The sequence below is a fragment of the Pleurodeles waltl genome, chromosome 7 (assembly GCF_031143425.1).
Source record: "Pleurodeles waltl isolate 20211129_DDA chromosome 7, aPleWal1.hap1.20221129, whole genome shotgun sequence".
Lineage (NCBI taxonomy): Eukaryota > Metazoa > Chordata > Amphibia > Caudata > Salamandridae > Pleurodeles > Pleurodeles waltl.
In genome coordinates, this window is record NC_090446.1 from 573,772,272 (window position 1) to 573,790,671 (window position 18,400).

Sequence of the window (18,400 nt, forward strand, 5' to 3'; positions counted from 1 at the left end):
AAATTGTCAAATGCCCTATCTGCTAGGCGCAGGCAAAAATTCACTGACGTAGATGAAATTCACATAATTTCTGGCAATTTGCCTTATGTTTTTCACTCAACGTCATGCGATTGTGCCACTTGGGGGTTGCTTATGTCAAAAGCCAATTGCGGATGTACCTGAACAAAGCAAACACACGGAGTGATCACAGCTCTTGTTAACGGCACTTATGTTTTTGAGCTATTTGTTTGTGCAAATTGCATCCTTATTTTAAAAATTGGCATGAGGATGCATTTCAAACCAAAATATATCACAAAATGACAGATTTGCATTTCACATAAATTTGTATAATTTGTTATAATTTTTCCAAAATTTTTGGGAATTACTTTTAATGAAATTACGTACATTTTGCACACCCCTGCTACCTGTCCAACCCTCACATTGTGGGTTTCTTGGCAACATGAATACCCTCTCCGCCGGTCTACCACGGTAGCTGGAACTGGTGTGGTGGGGTTCATTAAATACAGCCGTATGGCGGTCTGACGGCCAACCACTAAAAAAAGTCCCATCTCTTCCCAGAGAATGGGTTTAGCACAAAGGGATTTCAGATAAAGTATTCAGGTTCTTTCAGTCATCTTAGTATTGCATACATGTAATTGAAACAGCAGTATATTTGGACTAACAAATTAGGTGTCAATCCAAGGCAGTTACAGCATTAATTCTTATATAATTAATACTGAGGGGGTGATGTCTTCCAAGCAGTGCTTTATGGTTTTTTTTCTTTGTGTACATTTAGTGTAGAGGTCGAAGTTGCTTTGGTAATGCTACAAACAGGTTGTCTCAGTAATAACGTCTGAAACCCTCCGATGGTGAACACATGCCATAGTCCAGACTAAGGGATTTGGGTTTTACCCTTAATAGAGATGAAAGACGGCCACCACTTGAATCTGAAAACAAACAATGCCAATCAGTAGCGCCGGAACAATTTTCAGAGCGTGGGTGCTGCAGTCAATGTTATGTCAATGAAGTCACAGAGATTGTGAAAAATCCAAGTGTTACACAAAGAGCAGCCAATGAGCCACGCCAAGTTAGTAGATGAATAGTGAGTAGTGTATGCCCAGTGGTGCACATTCTGGAACACATTGCCTTAAAAATGTGGCAAAAACATGGTGTGACAGGGTAGTGTCTTTTATAGGCGGCACAATTTTCATTGAAATGGGTCTGAAAGGAGCACTGAATTTGCACCAGTTATGCAGCTACACTGAGAAACCTATGTTGTCCACAATTGATAAAAGGCGTAAAATGGATTTCTGCATTAATTTATCACTTGAGCATTATACAAATGAAGTCTCATATTTTGTTTTGATCCCATTAATTTTTTTTTGTCTATCATACATTACAAAAATACGTGCGTCATTTAAAGCGTTTCTTGCTGGTGGCATATTTTGAAATATTTGTAAAGTTCATTTACTTATATTTCAGTTTTGAGCTGTGTTAGAAAACCTATGACACCCTTTCCCTTCACACTTCCTTTGCCTCAGCAAGATTGTCACTTGGATCACATTACAACCTTATCTCACTCTGTAATCGAGGAAAGGAAAAGTAAATTCCAATCTTCATGCTAAATAAGCAGCACCTTGTACACTGCATGGCACTAGACCTTTGTCTTTGAACTTGCAGCAACTGACACGATAAAAATGACACCTATAGGTCTCTTTGTCAGGCCCGGGTGGAAAATGTCATTCCGCTTGCGGAATTGGTGAAATTTGGCGACTCAGGATTACTCTTGTGGGAATTTTTATAAGTGGGAGCTCGCAAGCCCAAGTGAGATTTCGCACCCCCTAGCATGATTTCGGGTAGCTAGGAGGACTTCCAGTAAGATTTTCTAACGTGGCCTGTCGTGTGCGCTAGTGCGAGCTGCTTCTTGAGTAGATTTTTTACTCGAGCAGCAGCAAAATCAACTCAAATGGCCACACATTTTTGCGCACCGCATAGTGCCATTTGCATTGATCTTTCAGCGCAGAACGTGCTGCTGGTGGTAAATCGCAGCTCGAGCAGCACAAGAATCCACCTGTTGGCGAAACTACGCACAATCTTGCAGAATTTTTCTGTAACTCTGACAAATTTTGCGGATTGAAAGTCCGTGAGTTCCACCCACCCCTACTCGTTATTGCTTATTGCCCTTCTGAACTCCTACATCATTATATTATGTGTGCTGCAGGACCACCTGTACACCGACTTCTAGTGCCTCTGTCTGGTTTTAGTCAAGAAGACAGGAGCCAGCTTGGAATAGAACTAACTCTGTCCTTGGTACTGAGAATGCCAAAAACGTCTGAAGTGTGTCTGGTATCAGCCACAAGAGACGGTAATCTGATTTTGCCATGAGGAGTGCAAAACACCCCGCTTTCTGACTCCAAATGGCTGACCTCTGTCAGACCCATTCATGCTCCACATCACCAAACATCCCTGACATCTCAGAGTTGCCGCAAGGATGCGACCTACCCTATGATGCAGCTTATACAACACCATTTCACGATCCAGGGAGCAGAATGCATACATCTGCCCCACAACTGTGTAATTTTCACAGACATTCACATTTACACTGAACAGTGCAATCATTGCATGTTTGCACTCCCAGTTAGTTCAGAGGTTTTGCATTGCTTGTTGAGTGCAAAATTTCACCAACTCAGTTCTACTTAATGTAATGTAATTTTGAAAATGGCTGTACCTTCTACAGTGGCCTGAAAAACAAATCAGTGGCTGATTAAAAATGAACACCAAGCTATTGGTCTTCTGTTAAAAGGGGTTCAGCAGAAAATATTATGAGGTGTCTGGCACCACTGTGGTGCAAGAAGCAAGCCTCTCAGTCTCTGTCTCTTGCCTCAGGTGGTGTCATGCGAGCAAGATCTGCTGGAGAAGCGGACCGCTGCCCTGCGGAAGATGGTGGCGTGTGAAGCAGAGTATTTGAGCGGACTCGAGGCCCTGGTGCTCGTGAGTATTGTGAGACCATTGTGAGAACGTCTCGTGCCCCTTCTTGAGCTAAGTGTCTTAGTTTGTATGTCCTCAGTGCTTTACTAGCTTGCCCTCTTTCCCCCCAAAAAGGGTCTGTTTAGAGCCACATCAGTGGGCCTGCTACTACTGACACAGGATAATAATTTCAACAAATATCCGGCCATCCATAGTTTTGCATTCTATTGTGCCCTTTATTTTTATTCTGTCGTACCCTTGCTGTATGATCCGTGAAAATGTAGTTATGCGCATTACAATACTGATTATGAGATTTGTAGTGCCATACATGGGTAATATGTTATATATTTGTCTTAGTTTTTTAACCTGTTATACCTAAGTTTGATATGATCTCTGCTGCTCTACATACGTGATGTGTAGAACCCTAGATGGTCTACCCATTATGCCTTAGGTCTGTTATTCATTATGGGTATGATGAATCCCTAAACTGTGAGACATGTGGTTCCTAGTTTATGTTATCAAAGTTAGGTGATGAGTTTTATGCTGCTTGTATGGCCCGTTGTATCTGAGCTTTGAGGTCTGTTGCGTCATAGAGATGCAGCCAGTGGTATCCTAATTGTATAATCTATCTGACTCTAGTTAGGTGGTTCGTGCTATCCTTTATGATTTTTCCTAGTTTTGTATTCCATTGGAGTGCATTTAAAGAATCGTAGATTTATGGGGCCATGCCTATTAATATTGGAAAAAGTGGTCGCAAATTTTACACCAATATTTTGCGAACCCAGTGAGGTTTTGCAAAGTAATATAAGGTTGGCTCTCAAAATTATGCTTCAAAGTGGGTTGCAATCCCGTCTACCTCATGAGTATTAGTGGGGTGCATCTCAAATTGTGACTTACTCCATTACAGTGATGGTGGTCTACTGGAGTGGACTCCTGGACCACTGCCTACTCCCCAGTAAACCTTTTTAACATTTACAAATGAGACAGGGTCCCAAAAAGACCCCTTCCACTTTGTATATAGGTTACAACCACATTTGAGGAGTCAGTAAATTCTTGTTGGTTTATGACCAAAATTGATATATTGCATGGCAAATTGCAGGTTGGAAGGGATGTCTTAAACACAACCCGTCCAAAACTGCAATTGCAAAAAACTATTTAGCTGTTGCAAACCCTGTGGTTTAGTGAATAGCAGGGTTTGCAACAGCTAAATGGCTTAGTACATCTGGTCATTAGTTGTGTGATTCATGGAACCCTTGTTGACTGTTCCTTAGTAGACGTGTGAACAGAGGTTCTGTCAGGTTCTGGAGTACTTATGCAGGAGCAGAATATAACCACTCACTACCCACACTTTGATAGATTTGTTGATCAAAGACAAGACAACAGACTATGGTAAAATATGGGGGGAGTTACGAAAGGGTCTGGTGGGAGTAGGTCCTGCTGGAGAGAAGTTGAGGAGGCGCTCAGCTCAATGTTGTTCATGAAGGAAAAGTCTTCCAGATTCTAATACAAGTAAGACTGCTAATCTTCCTTCCTTGATTGAGATGGTGTGGGAGGCAAAACCGTACTCCAAAATCTAGACACCCCAAAAATGTAAACACCCCAAAAATGTACCTCACGTTTCTTACACAGTTTGAACTTGCACACGAGGTCACCCTTCCAAACATCAATTAGCACAGTAAAATAGGGTCCATTCAATAGTTCTAGATAAGTAAAAAGGTTAAAGGATTTTGTTGCAAAAGTTTGAAAAGTAAGCAGTACAGAGTCAGATGCCAAGTTATACAGAGTATAACGAAATAAGAAATTATTTTAAGTCCCAAATGAGCAGCAAATTCAGTAGGAAATCGGACAGCATCCAGTGGCGGCTGACTGCTTTAGAAAGTGGTGGCACAATCAGCCAGGCACTCCAGAAATACTCTTATGCACAACCCCAGAGTTCTCAATTGTGGTCTGTTATAAACAGTGTTTATAATGGACCATGATTAAGAGCTCTGGAGTTGAGACTGAAAGCAGTTTGCGTTTCTCACGCTGTCTGGCAGTGTGGAAAAATAAATAAAACAGTAAATACTTTTTTTATTTTTATTGACTTACCTGCTTTTCTCTGGTCCCGTAGTCCATCGCAGCAAGGAGTCTCTGAGCCAGCTCCACTGATCAATCCCGATGCTGTGCTAATGCTGTTAACCAGCATGAGAGAAGCATCAGGATTGGTTAAAGCAGGCTGGCTCAGCACTCCTACAAGCACTGGAGGCCTGTGCCTGCTCTCCACCCAGCTGTCTAAGATTGCTCAGGTTGGAGAGGATTAAAGTGCACATGACAGGCTGGCCATTGCAAGACAGCCAGCCAAATGCACACTTTAAACTTTAAGTGTGCACCATTTCTCCTACTCTGCAGCTGGTCAGCAGTGATGGCACAGCCCCAACATTCAGATTGGGCTGGGCAGCTGCACTGAAAAATAAAACGGTAATAAAATCATTTTATTACCATTTATTTTTCATGTTGGCTGCACTGGCAGCAGGGTGGGCGACGCCCCACCAACCATATGAAGGCACCACTGCTAAAAGCATCCCTAGTAAAATAAGGAATCGTATCTTGGCTCACCTCCAAATCAAGAGATTCTTATACACAATTCTTGCATAAATTTGGAAAACCAGCAGTATCATCATGGTGGCAGCAAAAGTATCAATTCTTTAGCAAATCAGAACACAAGGTAAATAAGGGTCATTACCTTAACACATGAGCACCATCCCAGTTTCTAGAGAAAATTATTCAACACCTTCAATGATAATGTCATCCAGGGATATTTAAATTAACAAGAAACATTTGATAATAGGACCTTCTGTCAGTGAACGAATCAAGTATGAAAAAAACAAGGTATAAAATGTGTTGCATTCTTGCATCTGCAGTATAGCAAGTTCAACAGTAGCAAGATCACTACAAGAGGAACAGAGGATTATGTCATCAACTCAACTGCATGCTCTAAGTAGCCTGTGAGGAGAGATGTGTTTGCAGTAGGCAGAGGGAGCAGGAGTGAGTGAGTGACAGAGAAGACTTCCATCTTGTCTGAGATGGTGTTTTATATAATACATGTGGCATAAGCATATCACATTAATAAAAGGATTTCTACGTATCATGTGAAATTTGTTGCTATTGCAATTCTGTTAATTCAATCTACAAATGCAAATTCAAATAAAAAGACACTTTAATCATAATTATTAATATGTAAAAAAGAAATCCTTAAAAAATGATCTAACAATGCAATACAGTTCAAATGACACCTGAATATGATACTGTCAATTGATGTGTCTTCAAGGAAAACCTGACCTTCTACTTTCTACTGCCAGGAGAGAAGGGATGTTGGGGATTATGGATTAGGCGAGAACCAGTAATTGCCTAAAAAGATAAATATCCATTAACAGGAGACCCCCTTTTAAAAATAGCATGCATATTTGTATTTGCTACAATTTGCACCCCTAAAGTTCAAACACATATTTTGCACAGTTCTGTTAACTGTGCAGACTTTCTGGCAAATTGGCTTCAGATGTCTTCGGACGTCTTTCTTCACACTTTCTAAATGCCCATAGTGGGAACACTGTTGCTTGTTTTGAGTTTCCTGGAATCTTGAAACCGAAATGCTTCTTTGGACTTGATCTTGCCTTACTATTTTGCTTCACTCCCAAACCTTCATCCAGGATCTACTATGTCCCTTCTCCAAATGTCACACAGAAAATATCTCTGGAGGAGCTTGGCTGTGGCTTGGCCACAAAGCACCCAGTGCAACTTGCTTATTCACTCAGCAAGTTGCGCACACTCTACACAAACAGAAATTCGTATTCCCCCAAATGGTTCTGTCCCTTTGTGATATCCACTTATTAAGAAAAAAAGCTTATTTTTAGGTAAGTCCTCTGTAGCTCTTCGACGCAATGCTTCTCTGGTTGGATGCTCCTAATCATTGACAATGGCCATCTTGGTCTTAACCTATATAGAAACCCCAGTTCCACCAAAATGGTGTTATCCTGCAAGATCCTTAACTCTTCCATGAAATCTTATTGTTCCTGAATACATTCTCCTTGTGAAAGAGTAGGGTTTAAATAGCCTTGTGCCCCATCACTAGGTATGCGGGAGACCACCCCAGAACCTATCTCATTCCTTCCTAAGTGCCTGTGTCCATACATTAGACATCCTGAACACTCCTCTTCACACTTCAACGGTCTGCAGTCTCAGGGACATTGAGTGGGAAGACAAGGGTGGTGGTGGAAGCTCCAGGGACACCCAATTGGGCAACGAACTGAGGGACATAGAAAGGGGCAGGAGTGGATGAAGTGACAAGCATGATTCCTAGGATGGGCTCTGACAGGTACTTCAGTTGAATGTTCAGGGGTATCCAATTTTGATGTTTTATGCTATACAAGAAGAATTTGATTTCTGTCATTCTGATAGATGAATTATGGTACTTAGATGGCCCTATTTGGATGACCTGTGCAAACTGAATTGGGAAAATAATGTTACTTTACCTGTGTGAAATGTATAGTTGATTTTGAGTGCTTTATGGTAACTTAGTTAAGCAAACTAAGTTACCCGATCTGTGTGATCCCACAGTTGGGTGTTCAATGGCACGTTAGTTACAAAATTCATGCTTACTGAGTTGGTAATGTATGGAGCCCTAGCTTTAGAGGGGCCTTTTACATGATGCATGTGCAAGGAACGTATTCAGATGGTGCATGCTGCTACTGTCACCACCTGGTTACAGCTCCTGTGCTACACCTTCTTCGAGGTTCCCTCTGTGACTTCACAGAACAGTCACAGTAAGGCCAGGATCAGTCAAAATATCAGGAGCAGTGTTCACACACCTAAACAAACACCTCCAAACAACCAAAGTGAGTGTTCATCACAGATGTCAATTGAAAGAGCAGCAGATCCACTAGTCCATGAGACAGGAGTGCGATGGGGAACTACAGATTTTTCACAGTTGTTTTATACAGCACAACCTTGACCAGAAGTTATTGCAGTGCTCTACATGAGCAACAGTTACATTACAAAAGGTCACATTCATGTTTTTAGGATGGTAGAGATTACATGATCTGCCCAGACTTACAAGATGTTGAGCCAACGCAAAGACTTGAATCTGGTTCCCCTGCTCCAAAGCTCGCAGCTCTGGCCGTAAAACCTTATCCTTACAGTTATGCTTAGAGGCGGAGCTCGTGAATGCCTGTCCTTAATGTTGTTAAAAGGGGTGTTAGGAGCTACAGACACAGATAATGAATGCCTTTATATGAGTTGAGGAGCTTCAGCATTAAATCATCACTCCATTTTCATGCATCTCCATAACTGACCAACAACTCAAAAACTTACATTATATTTGTGATACCTTAAGCATTCCAACAACCGTTCAAACCCACTCTAAGGGACTAAAGCAACTGGAACATTACATTTTCTCCTTTTTAAAATAAACAAATTATGACAATAAATAAAAGAAACAAGTATAACAAAAGGAAGTTAGATGAATAAAACATTAAAAGATGCAGTCAACCTGCACTGTCATATTGCAGTTCACATTAAATGCTGATGTATTTATATGATCCTTCCAGATATGTGGACAGGCGTGGCATCTGCCATTTGTATCAAAACCAAAATTGTATTGCAAAAGGACATCAGACTGAACTAGTGACATCAGGGATTTAGCTTCTACCATTACTTCCTTAGAATGCTTTGACTCTGAAGAATATGAGCCTTATTCATAAAGGAAACTTACACTTTTGAGTACGTAAGACATTTAGGGGGTGATTCTAACCCTGGCGGTCGGTGTTAAAGCGGCGGCCAACCCGCCAACAGGCTGGCGGTAAAAAATATGGAATTCTGACCCTGGCGGGAACCGCCAACACAGACAGCCACTTTAACACTCCGACCGCCACGGCGGTACAAACAAACAGCGCGGCGGTCACCACCAACAGCCAGGCGGCAGACAATGTACCGCCCACACTATCACAACTCACCAATCCGCCACCTTTTCCGGGGCGGGAGCACCGCCGATAAAAACACGGCGGAAACAGACTACGAACGGGAAAACGCTCACCACTACGCACTCCAGGAGGAAGGAGGACAGCATGGAACTCGAATTAAACATCCTACCTGCTCTCGTCTACCTTCTCATCTACCACGAGTACGAAGTCCGGCGCAGACGACAACGGTGAGTACTGCACCTACGACACACGGGAGGGGGGAGGACGAAAGGTTACGGGCACACACATATGCGACCCCCCCCCCCAACTATGTACACACCAATGCAGAGCAACAAGTCACAGTGACACCACCCAAACACCCCAGAAAAATGCTAGGACATAATCAAATTTGGAATAAATATTTATGTACCAAAAAGCTCCTGAAAATTATCGTACAACCATGAAAGATATTCACAAGAAAACAAATGACATACACATCAGTGTATAACTGAAGTAACAAGTCCTGCACATCCTACGAATTCATCATGTCCGTGGGCCAAAGTTTTGAGAAACAAGGGCAAAGCCCACACAGGAGACCTGAGTCCTTTGGAGAGAACACTGCAGGGGCATCAGATGTAAAAACTACAGGCACCTCAGGGGGAAGGGAAGGGGGGGGCACCACAGCCACATGAGTCCACGACGCCAGATCCACGAGGAGCCACCATGCCCACTGTACCATCCTGGGGAGTGCAAAGCCACAGTCTCTCAATGTCTCTACAGTGGGTGGGCTGCCCACTGTACCATCCTGGGGAGTGCAAAGCCACAGTCTCTCAATGTCACTACAGTGGGTGGTTTGCCCACTGTACCATCCTGGGGAGTGCAAAGCCACAGTCTCTCAATGTCTCTACAGTGGGTGGGCTGCCCACTGTACCATCCTGGGGAGTGCAAAGCCACAGTCTCTCAATGTCTCTACAGTGGGTGGGCTGCCCACTGTACCATCCTGGGGAGTGCAAAGCCACAGTCTCTCAATGTCTCTACAGTGGGTGGGCTGCCCACTGTACCATCCTGGGGAGTGCAAAGCCACAGTCCATCAGGTGGATGACAGTCTCCACTGGTCAAGAAGGAGGCATGGTGGGCACAGTGAACCATAAACAGTGATTGGGCTTGAGAGGAAGGGCCCAGCGGAGAGGTGGAGAGACAGCGGGGCCCAGCGGAGCGGTGCTTGAGACGGCGGGGCCCAGCGGAGCGGTGCTTGAGAAGAAGGGCCCAGCGGAGCGGTGCTTGAGAGGAAGGGCCCAGGGAGCGGTGCTTGAGATGGCGGGGCCCAGCGGAGCGGTGCTTGAGATGAAGGGCCCAGCGGAGCGGTGCTTGAGAAGAAGGGCCCAGCGGAGCGGTGCTTGAGACGGCGGGGCCCAGCGGAGCGGTGCTTGACAGGAAGGGCCCAGCGGAGCGGTGCTTGAGAGGAAGGGCCCAGCGGAGAGGTGGAGAGACAGCGGGGCCCAGCGGGGCCCAGCGGAGCGGTGCTTGAGAGGAAGGGCCCAGCGGAGCGGTGCTTGAGACGGCGGGGCCCAGCGGAGCGGTGCTCGAGAAGAAGGGCCCAGCGGAGCGGTGCTTGAGAGGAAGGGCCCAGCGGAGCGGTGCTTGAGACGGCGGGGCCCAGCGGAGCGGTGCTTGAGATGAAGGGCCCAGCGGAGCGGTGCTTGAGAAGAAGGGCCCAGCGGAGCGGTGCTTGAGACGGCGGGGCCCAGCGGAGCGGTGCTTGAGATGAAGGGCCCAGCGGAGCGGTGCTTGAGAGGAAGGGCCCAGCGGAGAGGTGGAGAGACAGCGGGGCCCAGCGGAGCGGTGCTTGAGACGGCGGGGCCCAGCGGAGCGGTGCTTGAGAGGAAGGGCCCAGCGGAGCGGTGCTTGAGACGGCGGGGCCCAGCGGAGCGGTGCTTGACAGGAAGGGCCCAGCGGAGCAGTGCTTGAGAGGAAGGGCCCAGCGGAACGGTGCTTGAGAAGAAGGGCCCAGCGGAGCGGTGCTTGAGAAGAAGGGCCCAGCGGAGCGGTGCTTGAGAAGAAGGGCCCAGCGGAGCGGTGCTTGAGATGAAGGGCCCAGCGGAGCGGTGCTTGAGAAGAAGGGCCCAGCAGAGCGGTGCTTGAGACGGCGGGGCCCAGCGGAGCGGTGCTTGAGAAGAAGGGCCCAGCGGAGCGGTGCTTGAGAGGAAGGGCCCAGCGGAGCGGTGCTTTAGACGGCGAGGCCCAGCGGAGCGGTGCTTGAGATGAAGGGCCCAGCGGAGCGGTGCTTGAGAAGAAGGGCCCAGCGGAGCGGTGCTTGAGACGGCGGGGCCCAGCGGAGCGGTGCTTGAGATGAAGGGCCCAGCGGAGCGGTGCTTGAGAGGAAGGGCCCAGCGAAGAGGTGGAGAGACAGCGGGGCCCAGCGGAGCGGTGCTTGAGACGGCGGGGCCCAGCGGAGCGGTGCTTGAGAAGAAGGGCCCAGCGGAGCGGTGCTTGAGAGGAAGGGCCCAGCGGAGCGGTGCTTGAGACGGCGGGGCCCAGCGGAGCGGTGCTTGACAGGAAGGACCCAGCGGAGCGGTGCTTGAGAGGAAGGGCCCAGCGGAGAGGTGGAGAGACAGCGGGGCCCAGCGGAGCGGTGCTTGAGAGGAAGGGCCCAGCGGAGCGGTGCTTGAGACGGCGGGGCCCAGCGGAGCGGTGCTTGAGACGGCGGGGCCCAGCGGAGCGGTGCTTGAGACGGCGGGGCCCTCTTCAGCGGTGCCTATCCTCACGGCGGGGCCCTGTTCAGCGGTGCTCTTCTGCACCGCGGGCCCTGTTCAGCGGTGCCTATCTTCACGGCGGGGCCCTGTTCAGCGGTGCTCTTCTCCACGGCGGGCCCTGTTCAGCGGTGCCTATCTTCACGGCGGGGCCCTGTTCAGCGGTGCTCTTCTCCACGGCGGGCCCTGTTCAGCGGTGCTCTTTTGCACCGCGGGCCCTGTTCAGCGGTGCCTATCTTCACGGCGGGGCCCTGTTCAGCGGTGCTCTTCTGCACCGCGGGCCCTGTTCAGCGGTGCCTATCTTCACGGCGGGGCCCTGTTCAGCGGTGCTCTTCTGCACCGCGGGCCCTGTTCAGCGGTGCTCTTCTCCACGGCGGGCCCTGTTCAGCGGTGCCTATCTTCACGGCGGGGCCCTGTTCAGCGGTGCTCTTCTCCACGGCGGGCCCTGTTCAGCGGTGCTTATCTTCACGGCGGGGCCCTGTTCAGCGGTGCTCTTCTCCACGGCGGGCCCTGTTCAGCGGTGCTCTTCTCCACGGCGGGCCCTGTTCAGCGGTGCTCTTCTGCACCGCGGGCCCTGTTCAGCGGTGCTCTTCTGCACCGCGGGCCCTGTTCAGCGGTGCTCTTCTGCACCGCGGGCCCTGTTCAGCGGTGCTCTTCTGCCCCGCGGGCCCTGTTCAGCTGTGCTCATCCAGCAGGTCAAGGGAGCCAGACCTGGCCTGGACTCCCTGCTCAGTCGCCCTCGGACCGTGACGTTTCTGGACCCTTCGGGGACGGACTCCTGGCCTCCTTAGTGTCCTCCTTCCCAGCTGGGATGTGACATGTGGGGTCCACCTTCTCCGCGCTCCTGCTGCCCTTCCGCTCCTTTGATGGGGCTCTCGGGCCCTTGCCTCCCCTAGATGGTGTGGGTGGTGAAGTGGCCGCACATTGCTCCTTGGGGGCAGCCCTATCGGTCCTCGCACGGCGGCCCTTGTTTTTGCGGGTCCTCTTGCCGGGGGGGGGCTGGACGTGTCCTTGCTGCTGATCGATGTGTCACTGCTGGCAAAGGGTGGGCTCCAGAACCCATGCACAACAGTGACACCCGAAGCTGGGCTGGTGGTGGCTGCGGTGCTCTTGGGACTCTTTGAAGATGGAGGGGGGAGCTCATCGGGGGGAAAGAGGTCAAGGTTAGCCATGAAAAGTTTTTTAGGGCCAAGGTAAAGGGTAGGAGAAGTGGAGATGGAAGTGGAGGTAGAGGAGGTGGTTGTAGGAGAGTCAGGTGTGCTGTCATTGGGTGAAGGTGCTGGTGCTGTAGGCTGTCGTGAGGTGGATGGCTGTTGGGTGGGTGTCTGCCTGCGTTTGTGTGTCTTGGAAGAGGGAGTGACAGACACAGTGGGAGAGGACACAGGGGACGTGTAAATGGCAGTGGGGGTGGTGACTGCACGAGTGTGGACTGTACTGGAGGGTGAGGTGGTGATGGAAGCACTGGCTGATGTTGGGGTGCATGCAGGTGTGAGTGTAGACGTCACAGGGAGGGAGGAGGGAGACGAGGAGGAGGGGGACACAGGGGTGGCAGTGGCTGTTGGCATGTCTGCATCTGGGTGTTGCTTGGGTGAGTGTTTGTGGGATCTGTGGTGCTTGTGTTTGGATGAGCTGCTCTTGGGTGTTGAGGTGTGTGCAGGCTGGTCTGATGGTGTGGATGGGATAGGCTGAGGAACAGGAGACAGAGAAAGGCTGGAGGCAGTAAGAAGAGGGAGGCTGGAAACAGGGACAATGGCTGCCGTCAGTGCTGAGGCCAGAGCAGTGAACGCTCGTTGATGGGCAGCCTGACCCGAATGAATGCCCTCCAGGTACGCATTGCTCTGTTGCACCTCCCTTTGCACACCCTGGATGGCATTCAAAAGGGTCGTCTGCCCAACAATGAGCGTCCTTACCAGGTCAATGAGCTCCGCACTGAGGGCAGCAGGGGCAACAGGGGCAGGGGCTGAGGTGCCTGGGGCGAAGGAGACGCACGCCTTCCTGGGCGAACGGGCACGGAGCGAAGACTGAGGGGCTGCTGGGAGGGCGGGGATGGTGCGCTGGGTGGCGGCTGTACCTGTAGAGGCGTGGGGCACGGATGTTGCCGCCACCGCTAGGGAGCTCCCATCCGAGGACGTGTCGCTGTCGCTGCTCTCACCAGCGGTCCCCGTCGTGGTGCTCCCCTCGCCCTCCGGATCACTGGTGCCCTTGGTGTCTGTTCCTGGGCCCACCGGGGCCTTGTGTCCTGCAGCTCCCTCGTGCTCCGATGCCAAATCTCCTCCGCCTGATGATGCTAATGCACACATGCACAAGAAGATGAAGAGAAAGGGAGGGGGGAGAAAAAAGAAGACCAGGTTGAGTGCATGCAATGTCAACACCGTTGGCGGAGAGGACAGACACAGGAGCCTAATGCACTAAGCCGCGCATTCGGGGTACACTACTCAGTACTACTGACTAGGACAACAGGCCAAGAGACGTCAAACGCGCACATGGGAGATGCTGGACCTTCAATGGCTGTACTTGTCACCCTACAGAGGTGGGGGCCGGGGGCACAGGGCCATGCCTAAGGGAGAGGACTACACTACAGAAAGCGCCCTGGCCTAATGTCACCCACAGCCCTCCTCCCCCACCCAGACGCCTCCACTGCGCAGAAAGATAGGAGAATGTGCTGATACTCACCCCCTTGTGTCTGCTGTGATGTCTTAAAGCGCCCATCCAATTCTGGGTAGGCCACCGCCAGGATCCGGGACATCAGTGGGGTCATGGTGCGACTGGCACCCCTCCTAGGTTGGGAGGCCATCCCCAGCAGTGTTTCTGCGGTCTTCCTTGTTCCGCGGCGGATGTCCTCCCACCTCTTGCGGCAGTGGGTGCCCCGTCTGTTGTGGACCCCCAAGTTCCGGACTTCCTTGGCGATGGCACGCCAAATCTCGATCTTCTGATGGGCGCTGACCTATTTGACATGTACAGGGTGGAAAGGAGGAAATCATCAATGACCTGCATGTTAGATGTGATTGGCCCCCCCCACCAACTTTGCCATATGGCACATGCTCTCATCTGTCGGGCGTTGCACTCCTCATTCGCCCCCCACCCCACCAACTTACATCCACCCCAATCCACACAGGCATAGCCCATTCCATGTGCACCCGGTGTACTCACTTGTTGGTCTGGAGGACCGTAGAGTAGCGCATACTGGGGGAGGACCCCATCCACGAGCTTCTCCAACTCTTCAGACGTGAAGGCAGGGGCCCTTTCCCCAGTCGCAGCAGCCATTGTATCTTCCAGACGAGGTCACAGCAGCACTTGCAGTATAGGTCCTCTCCTGTGGATGATCAGGTCTCGAGTGATTAAGCAGATAGAAAATGGCGGTCACGCCCGCGGCGGTGCGTACCGCGGCGGTGCGTACCGCGACCGCCGGCGCACATCGTCATTGGCTCCTGAAACCCATAGGCTTCAATGTTAACCAATGCGGCTTTGCGCCGCGGTCTTCGACCGCCTACCGCCACGGTGTGCCCCGCCAGCGCATTGACCTCACATCCCATTGTCCCACTTCACAGGTCAGGCAGCCGCCATTTCAAGGGCCTACATGGCTTAATTTTGACTGCGACACACAGGCCTAGGCCTTGCATTGCCACACATACACGCCTTTCAACCCATTGCCATTCTTTAACTGTGCAAGCTGTCTGTACGTACCTGTGGTTTGGCTGACTCTGTGCTCCATGTTGTCCTTCCTAGGCACCGTCCGCTGGGACTTGCGATGAGAAGGAGGAATCCTTGCATGTACCGACCGCTGGTGGACCTGTCGACAATGGAAGAACGCCATATAATACTTCGATACAGACTTGACCGTGCCACTATCCATGAACTGTGTGCCCAGCTGGAGCCAGCCCTGATGTCCCCCATCCGCCAACCCACAGGGATTCCCCCTCTGGTGCAGGTTTTGTCAGTCCTCCATTTTTTGGCAAGTGGGTCATTCCAGACCACAGTGGCCATGTCATCTGGAATGTCTCAGCCTATGTTTTCAAAGATTTTGAGCAGAGTGTTGTCTGCCCTGAGGAAACTCATGCGGAGCTACATCATTTTCCCAGAGGAGGGTGACTTGCCTACAGTGAAGGGTGATTTCTATGCCCTTGGACATATCCCCAACATCATTGGTGCCATTGATGGGACCCATGTGGCTTTGGTACCCCCAAAAGACGATGAGCAGGTGTACCGAAACAGAAAAAGTTATCATTCGATGAATGTCCAGGTGGTCTGTTTGGCTGACCAGTACATCTCCCATGTAAATGCCAAGTTCCCAGGGTCAGTGCATGACGCGTATGTGATGCGAAATAGCAGCATCCCCTATGTGATGGAGCAGCTACAGAGACAACGTGTGTGGCTAATAGGTGACTCTGGTTACCCCAACCTGCCTTGGCTACTGACCCCAGTAAGGAATCCCCGGACCAGGGCAGAGGAACGGTACAATGAGGCCCATGGGCGAACTAGGAGGATCATCGAAAGGACCTTTGGCCTCCTGAAGGCCAGGTTTAGGTGCCTGCATATGACTGGGGGATCCCTGATGTACTCACCAAAGAAGGTGTGCCACATCATCGTGGCCTGCTGTATGCTTCACAATCTGGCATTGCGACGTCAGGTTCCTTTCCTGCAGGAGGATGGTGCAGATGGTGGTGTTGAAGCAGCTGTGGAGCCTGCGGAGAGTGAAGAGGAGGAAGACTCAGAGGACGACACAGACAACAGGGACAGAGTAATAGAACAGTATTTCCAGTAGCACACAGGTAATAATCACCCATGCCATTTTACATTTCCTGAAAGCCTCCTGCATCTCAACTTTGTCGGTTTCCCCCCAGACCTATGAACATGATGTTTGATTTTCCCTTCCCTTTTCTGTGCTGTATGAGCCACTGCGTGTCCTCGGCTTGGTTGGCCCATGGACTAATGCTAAGTTACCTCGGTATGTGTAATTCACAATGTTAACAATACGTAATTGATATGTAATGTGTCATACATTTGTAAATAAGACAGGCTGAGTCCTGATTGATTTCAGTGCAATGTGTGATTTATTATTAGTGCATAGATATTGGTACATGATAGTGAAACAGTGATGGGTGGGGGTGGAGTAATGTCCATGGCGGAGTCCAGTTCTCAGTCTCACAGGTGCATTGTCCATATGCCTGTGGCAGGATGGAGCAGGGGCAGTTCAAGGTTTGACAGGGTGGCAATGTGGAACAGTGGGAGGACTTCAGGGGGTATGTGATGCTGGCGGGGGACTTGACATCCTACTCTGTCGGTTTTTTTGATCTCAGGCTCCTTTTGCGGGGCGGTTGTTGTTCAGCAGGAGGTGGGGTTCTGGTGGGCTGTCGTTGTGGTGGGGCCTCCTGTCCACTAGCGCCGGCGGAGGTGGTAGGCTGTTCCTGTTCCTGGCTAGTGACAGGGGCCCTGTGTGATGCCACATGGTCCCGAAACGTGTCCTCTATGCGGTTCAGGGCCTGGACTATGCTCCCCATAGCGGTTGAGATGTTGCTGAGTTGGTCGCTGAACCCCATGTAGCGTTGCTCCTGCTGTGCCTGGATCTCCTGGAGCCTGGCCAGTACCGTCGCCATCGTCTCTTGTGAGTGGTGGTAGGCAGCCATGATGGTGGTGAGGGCCTCTTGGAGAGTGGGTTCCCTGGGCCTCTCCTCCCCCCCCTGTCGCACAGCAGCCCTCCGAGTTGCCCTGTTTCCCTGGGCCTCTGTCCCCTGGACGGTGTGCCCACTCCCACTGCCCCCAGGTCCCTGTTGTTGTTGGGTTGGTGGGTTACCCTGGGGGCCCTGTAGTGGTAGACACACCGCTGCTTGACCTGTCCTAGAGACAGAGGCATGGGCCCGCTGGGTGGGAGCTGTGCTGTTGTTCCCAGAGGGGGTTGGGTCTGCAGTGGCCTGTGTCTGGGTGAGGGGAACCGACTGCCCAGAGGTCCCCGATGGTCCGGGCTGGTCGTCAGGTTCCAGGTCGACAGAGCTGCTGTCATCACTAGGGGCCTGTTCCGGGGGTGGGATGGACATTTCTGGTCCCTCCTGACCGGTGTGTTGTCGTTCGGGTCCTGCATGGGGTAAGAGGGTATGGTTATTGTTTCTGTGTGTGCATTAGCTTGCGTTTTATGGGTGCCCTTGTCCCCCAGTGCTGGCATTCCCTTGGGGGAGGTGTTGTGAGGGTGTTTTGAGGGCCGGGGGTGATTGGTATGTGCGGTGGTCATGCTTAGGTGATGGGTGTCCATATTTTGGGGGTGGCATGCAGGGGTTGGTGTTGGGTGGGTTGTGCTGGGGAGACATTCTCAGGGAGGATGTGTGCTGGGAGGTTGGGGGTGAGGGTGGGGGTTAGCATGCTGGGGGGGGTGAAGTGGTTGGCCTTGTACTTACCAGAGTCCATTCCTCTGTGTACTCCAGCGAAGCCAACAGGATGCAGCATGTTGAGTACCTCTTGCTCCCATGTTGTGAATTCGGGTGGAGTGGGTGGGGGTCCCCCGCCAGTCTTCTGCACTGCGATGTTGTGTCGCGAGACCATCGAGCGCACCTTCCCCCGTAGGTCGTTCCATCGTTTGCGGATGTCCTCTCGATTTCTGGGATGCTGTCCCACCGCGTTGACCCTGTCCACGATCCGCTGCCAGAGCTCCGTCTTCCTTGCTATGGTGGTGTGCTGGACCTGTGAGCCGAAGAGCTGGGGTTCCACTCTTATGATCTCCTCCACCATGACCCGGAGTTCTTGGTCCGAAAAGCGTGGGTGCCTTTGTGGTGCCATGGGGTG

General features: G+C 50.8%; 1 protein-coding gene across 2 annotated transcripts in view; it reads left to right on the forward strand.

Annotated features, from left to right (window-relative positions):
* LOC138304375 (active breakpoint cluster region-related protein-like) overlaps positions 1-18,400 on the forward strand; it is a 248,501-nt gene that overhangs the window by 62,689 nt on the left and 167,412 nt on the right. The window contains exon 3 of one of the 2 annotated variants that reach the window (XM_069244361.1): positions 2,866-2,970. The exons of the other annotated variant lie outside the window; for it this stretch is intronic. Within the exon in view, the coding sequence (XP_069100462.1) occupies positions 2,866-2,970 (105 nt within the window). The remainder of the gene's footprint in view (positions 1-2,865; positions 2,971-18,400) is intronic. 2 annotated transcript variants of the gene reach the window in all.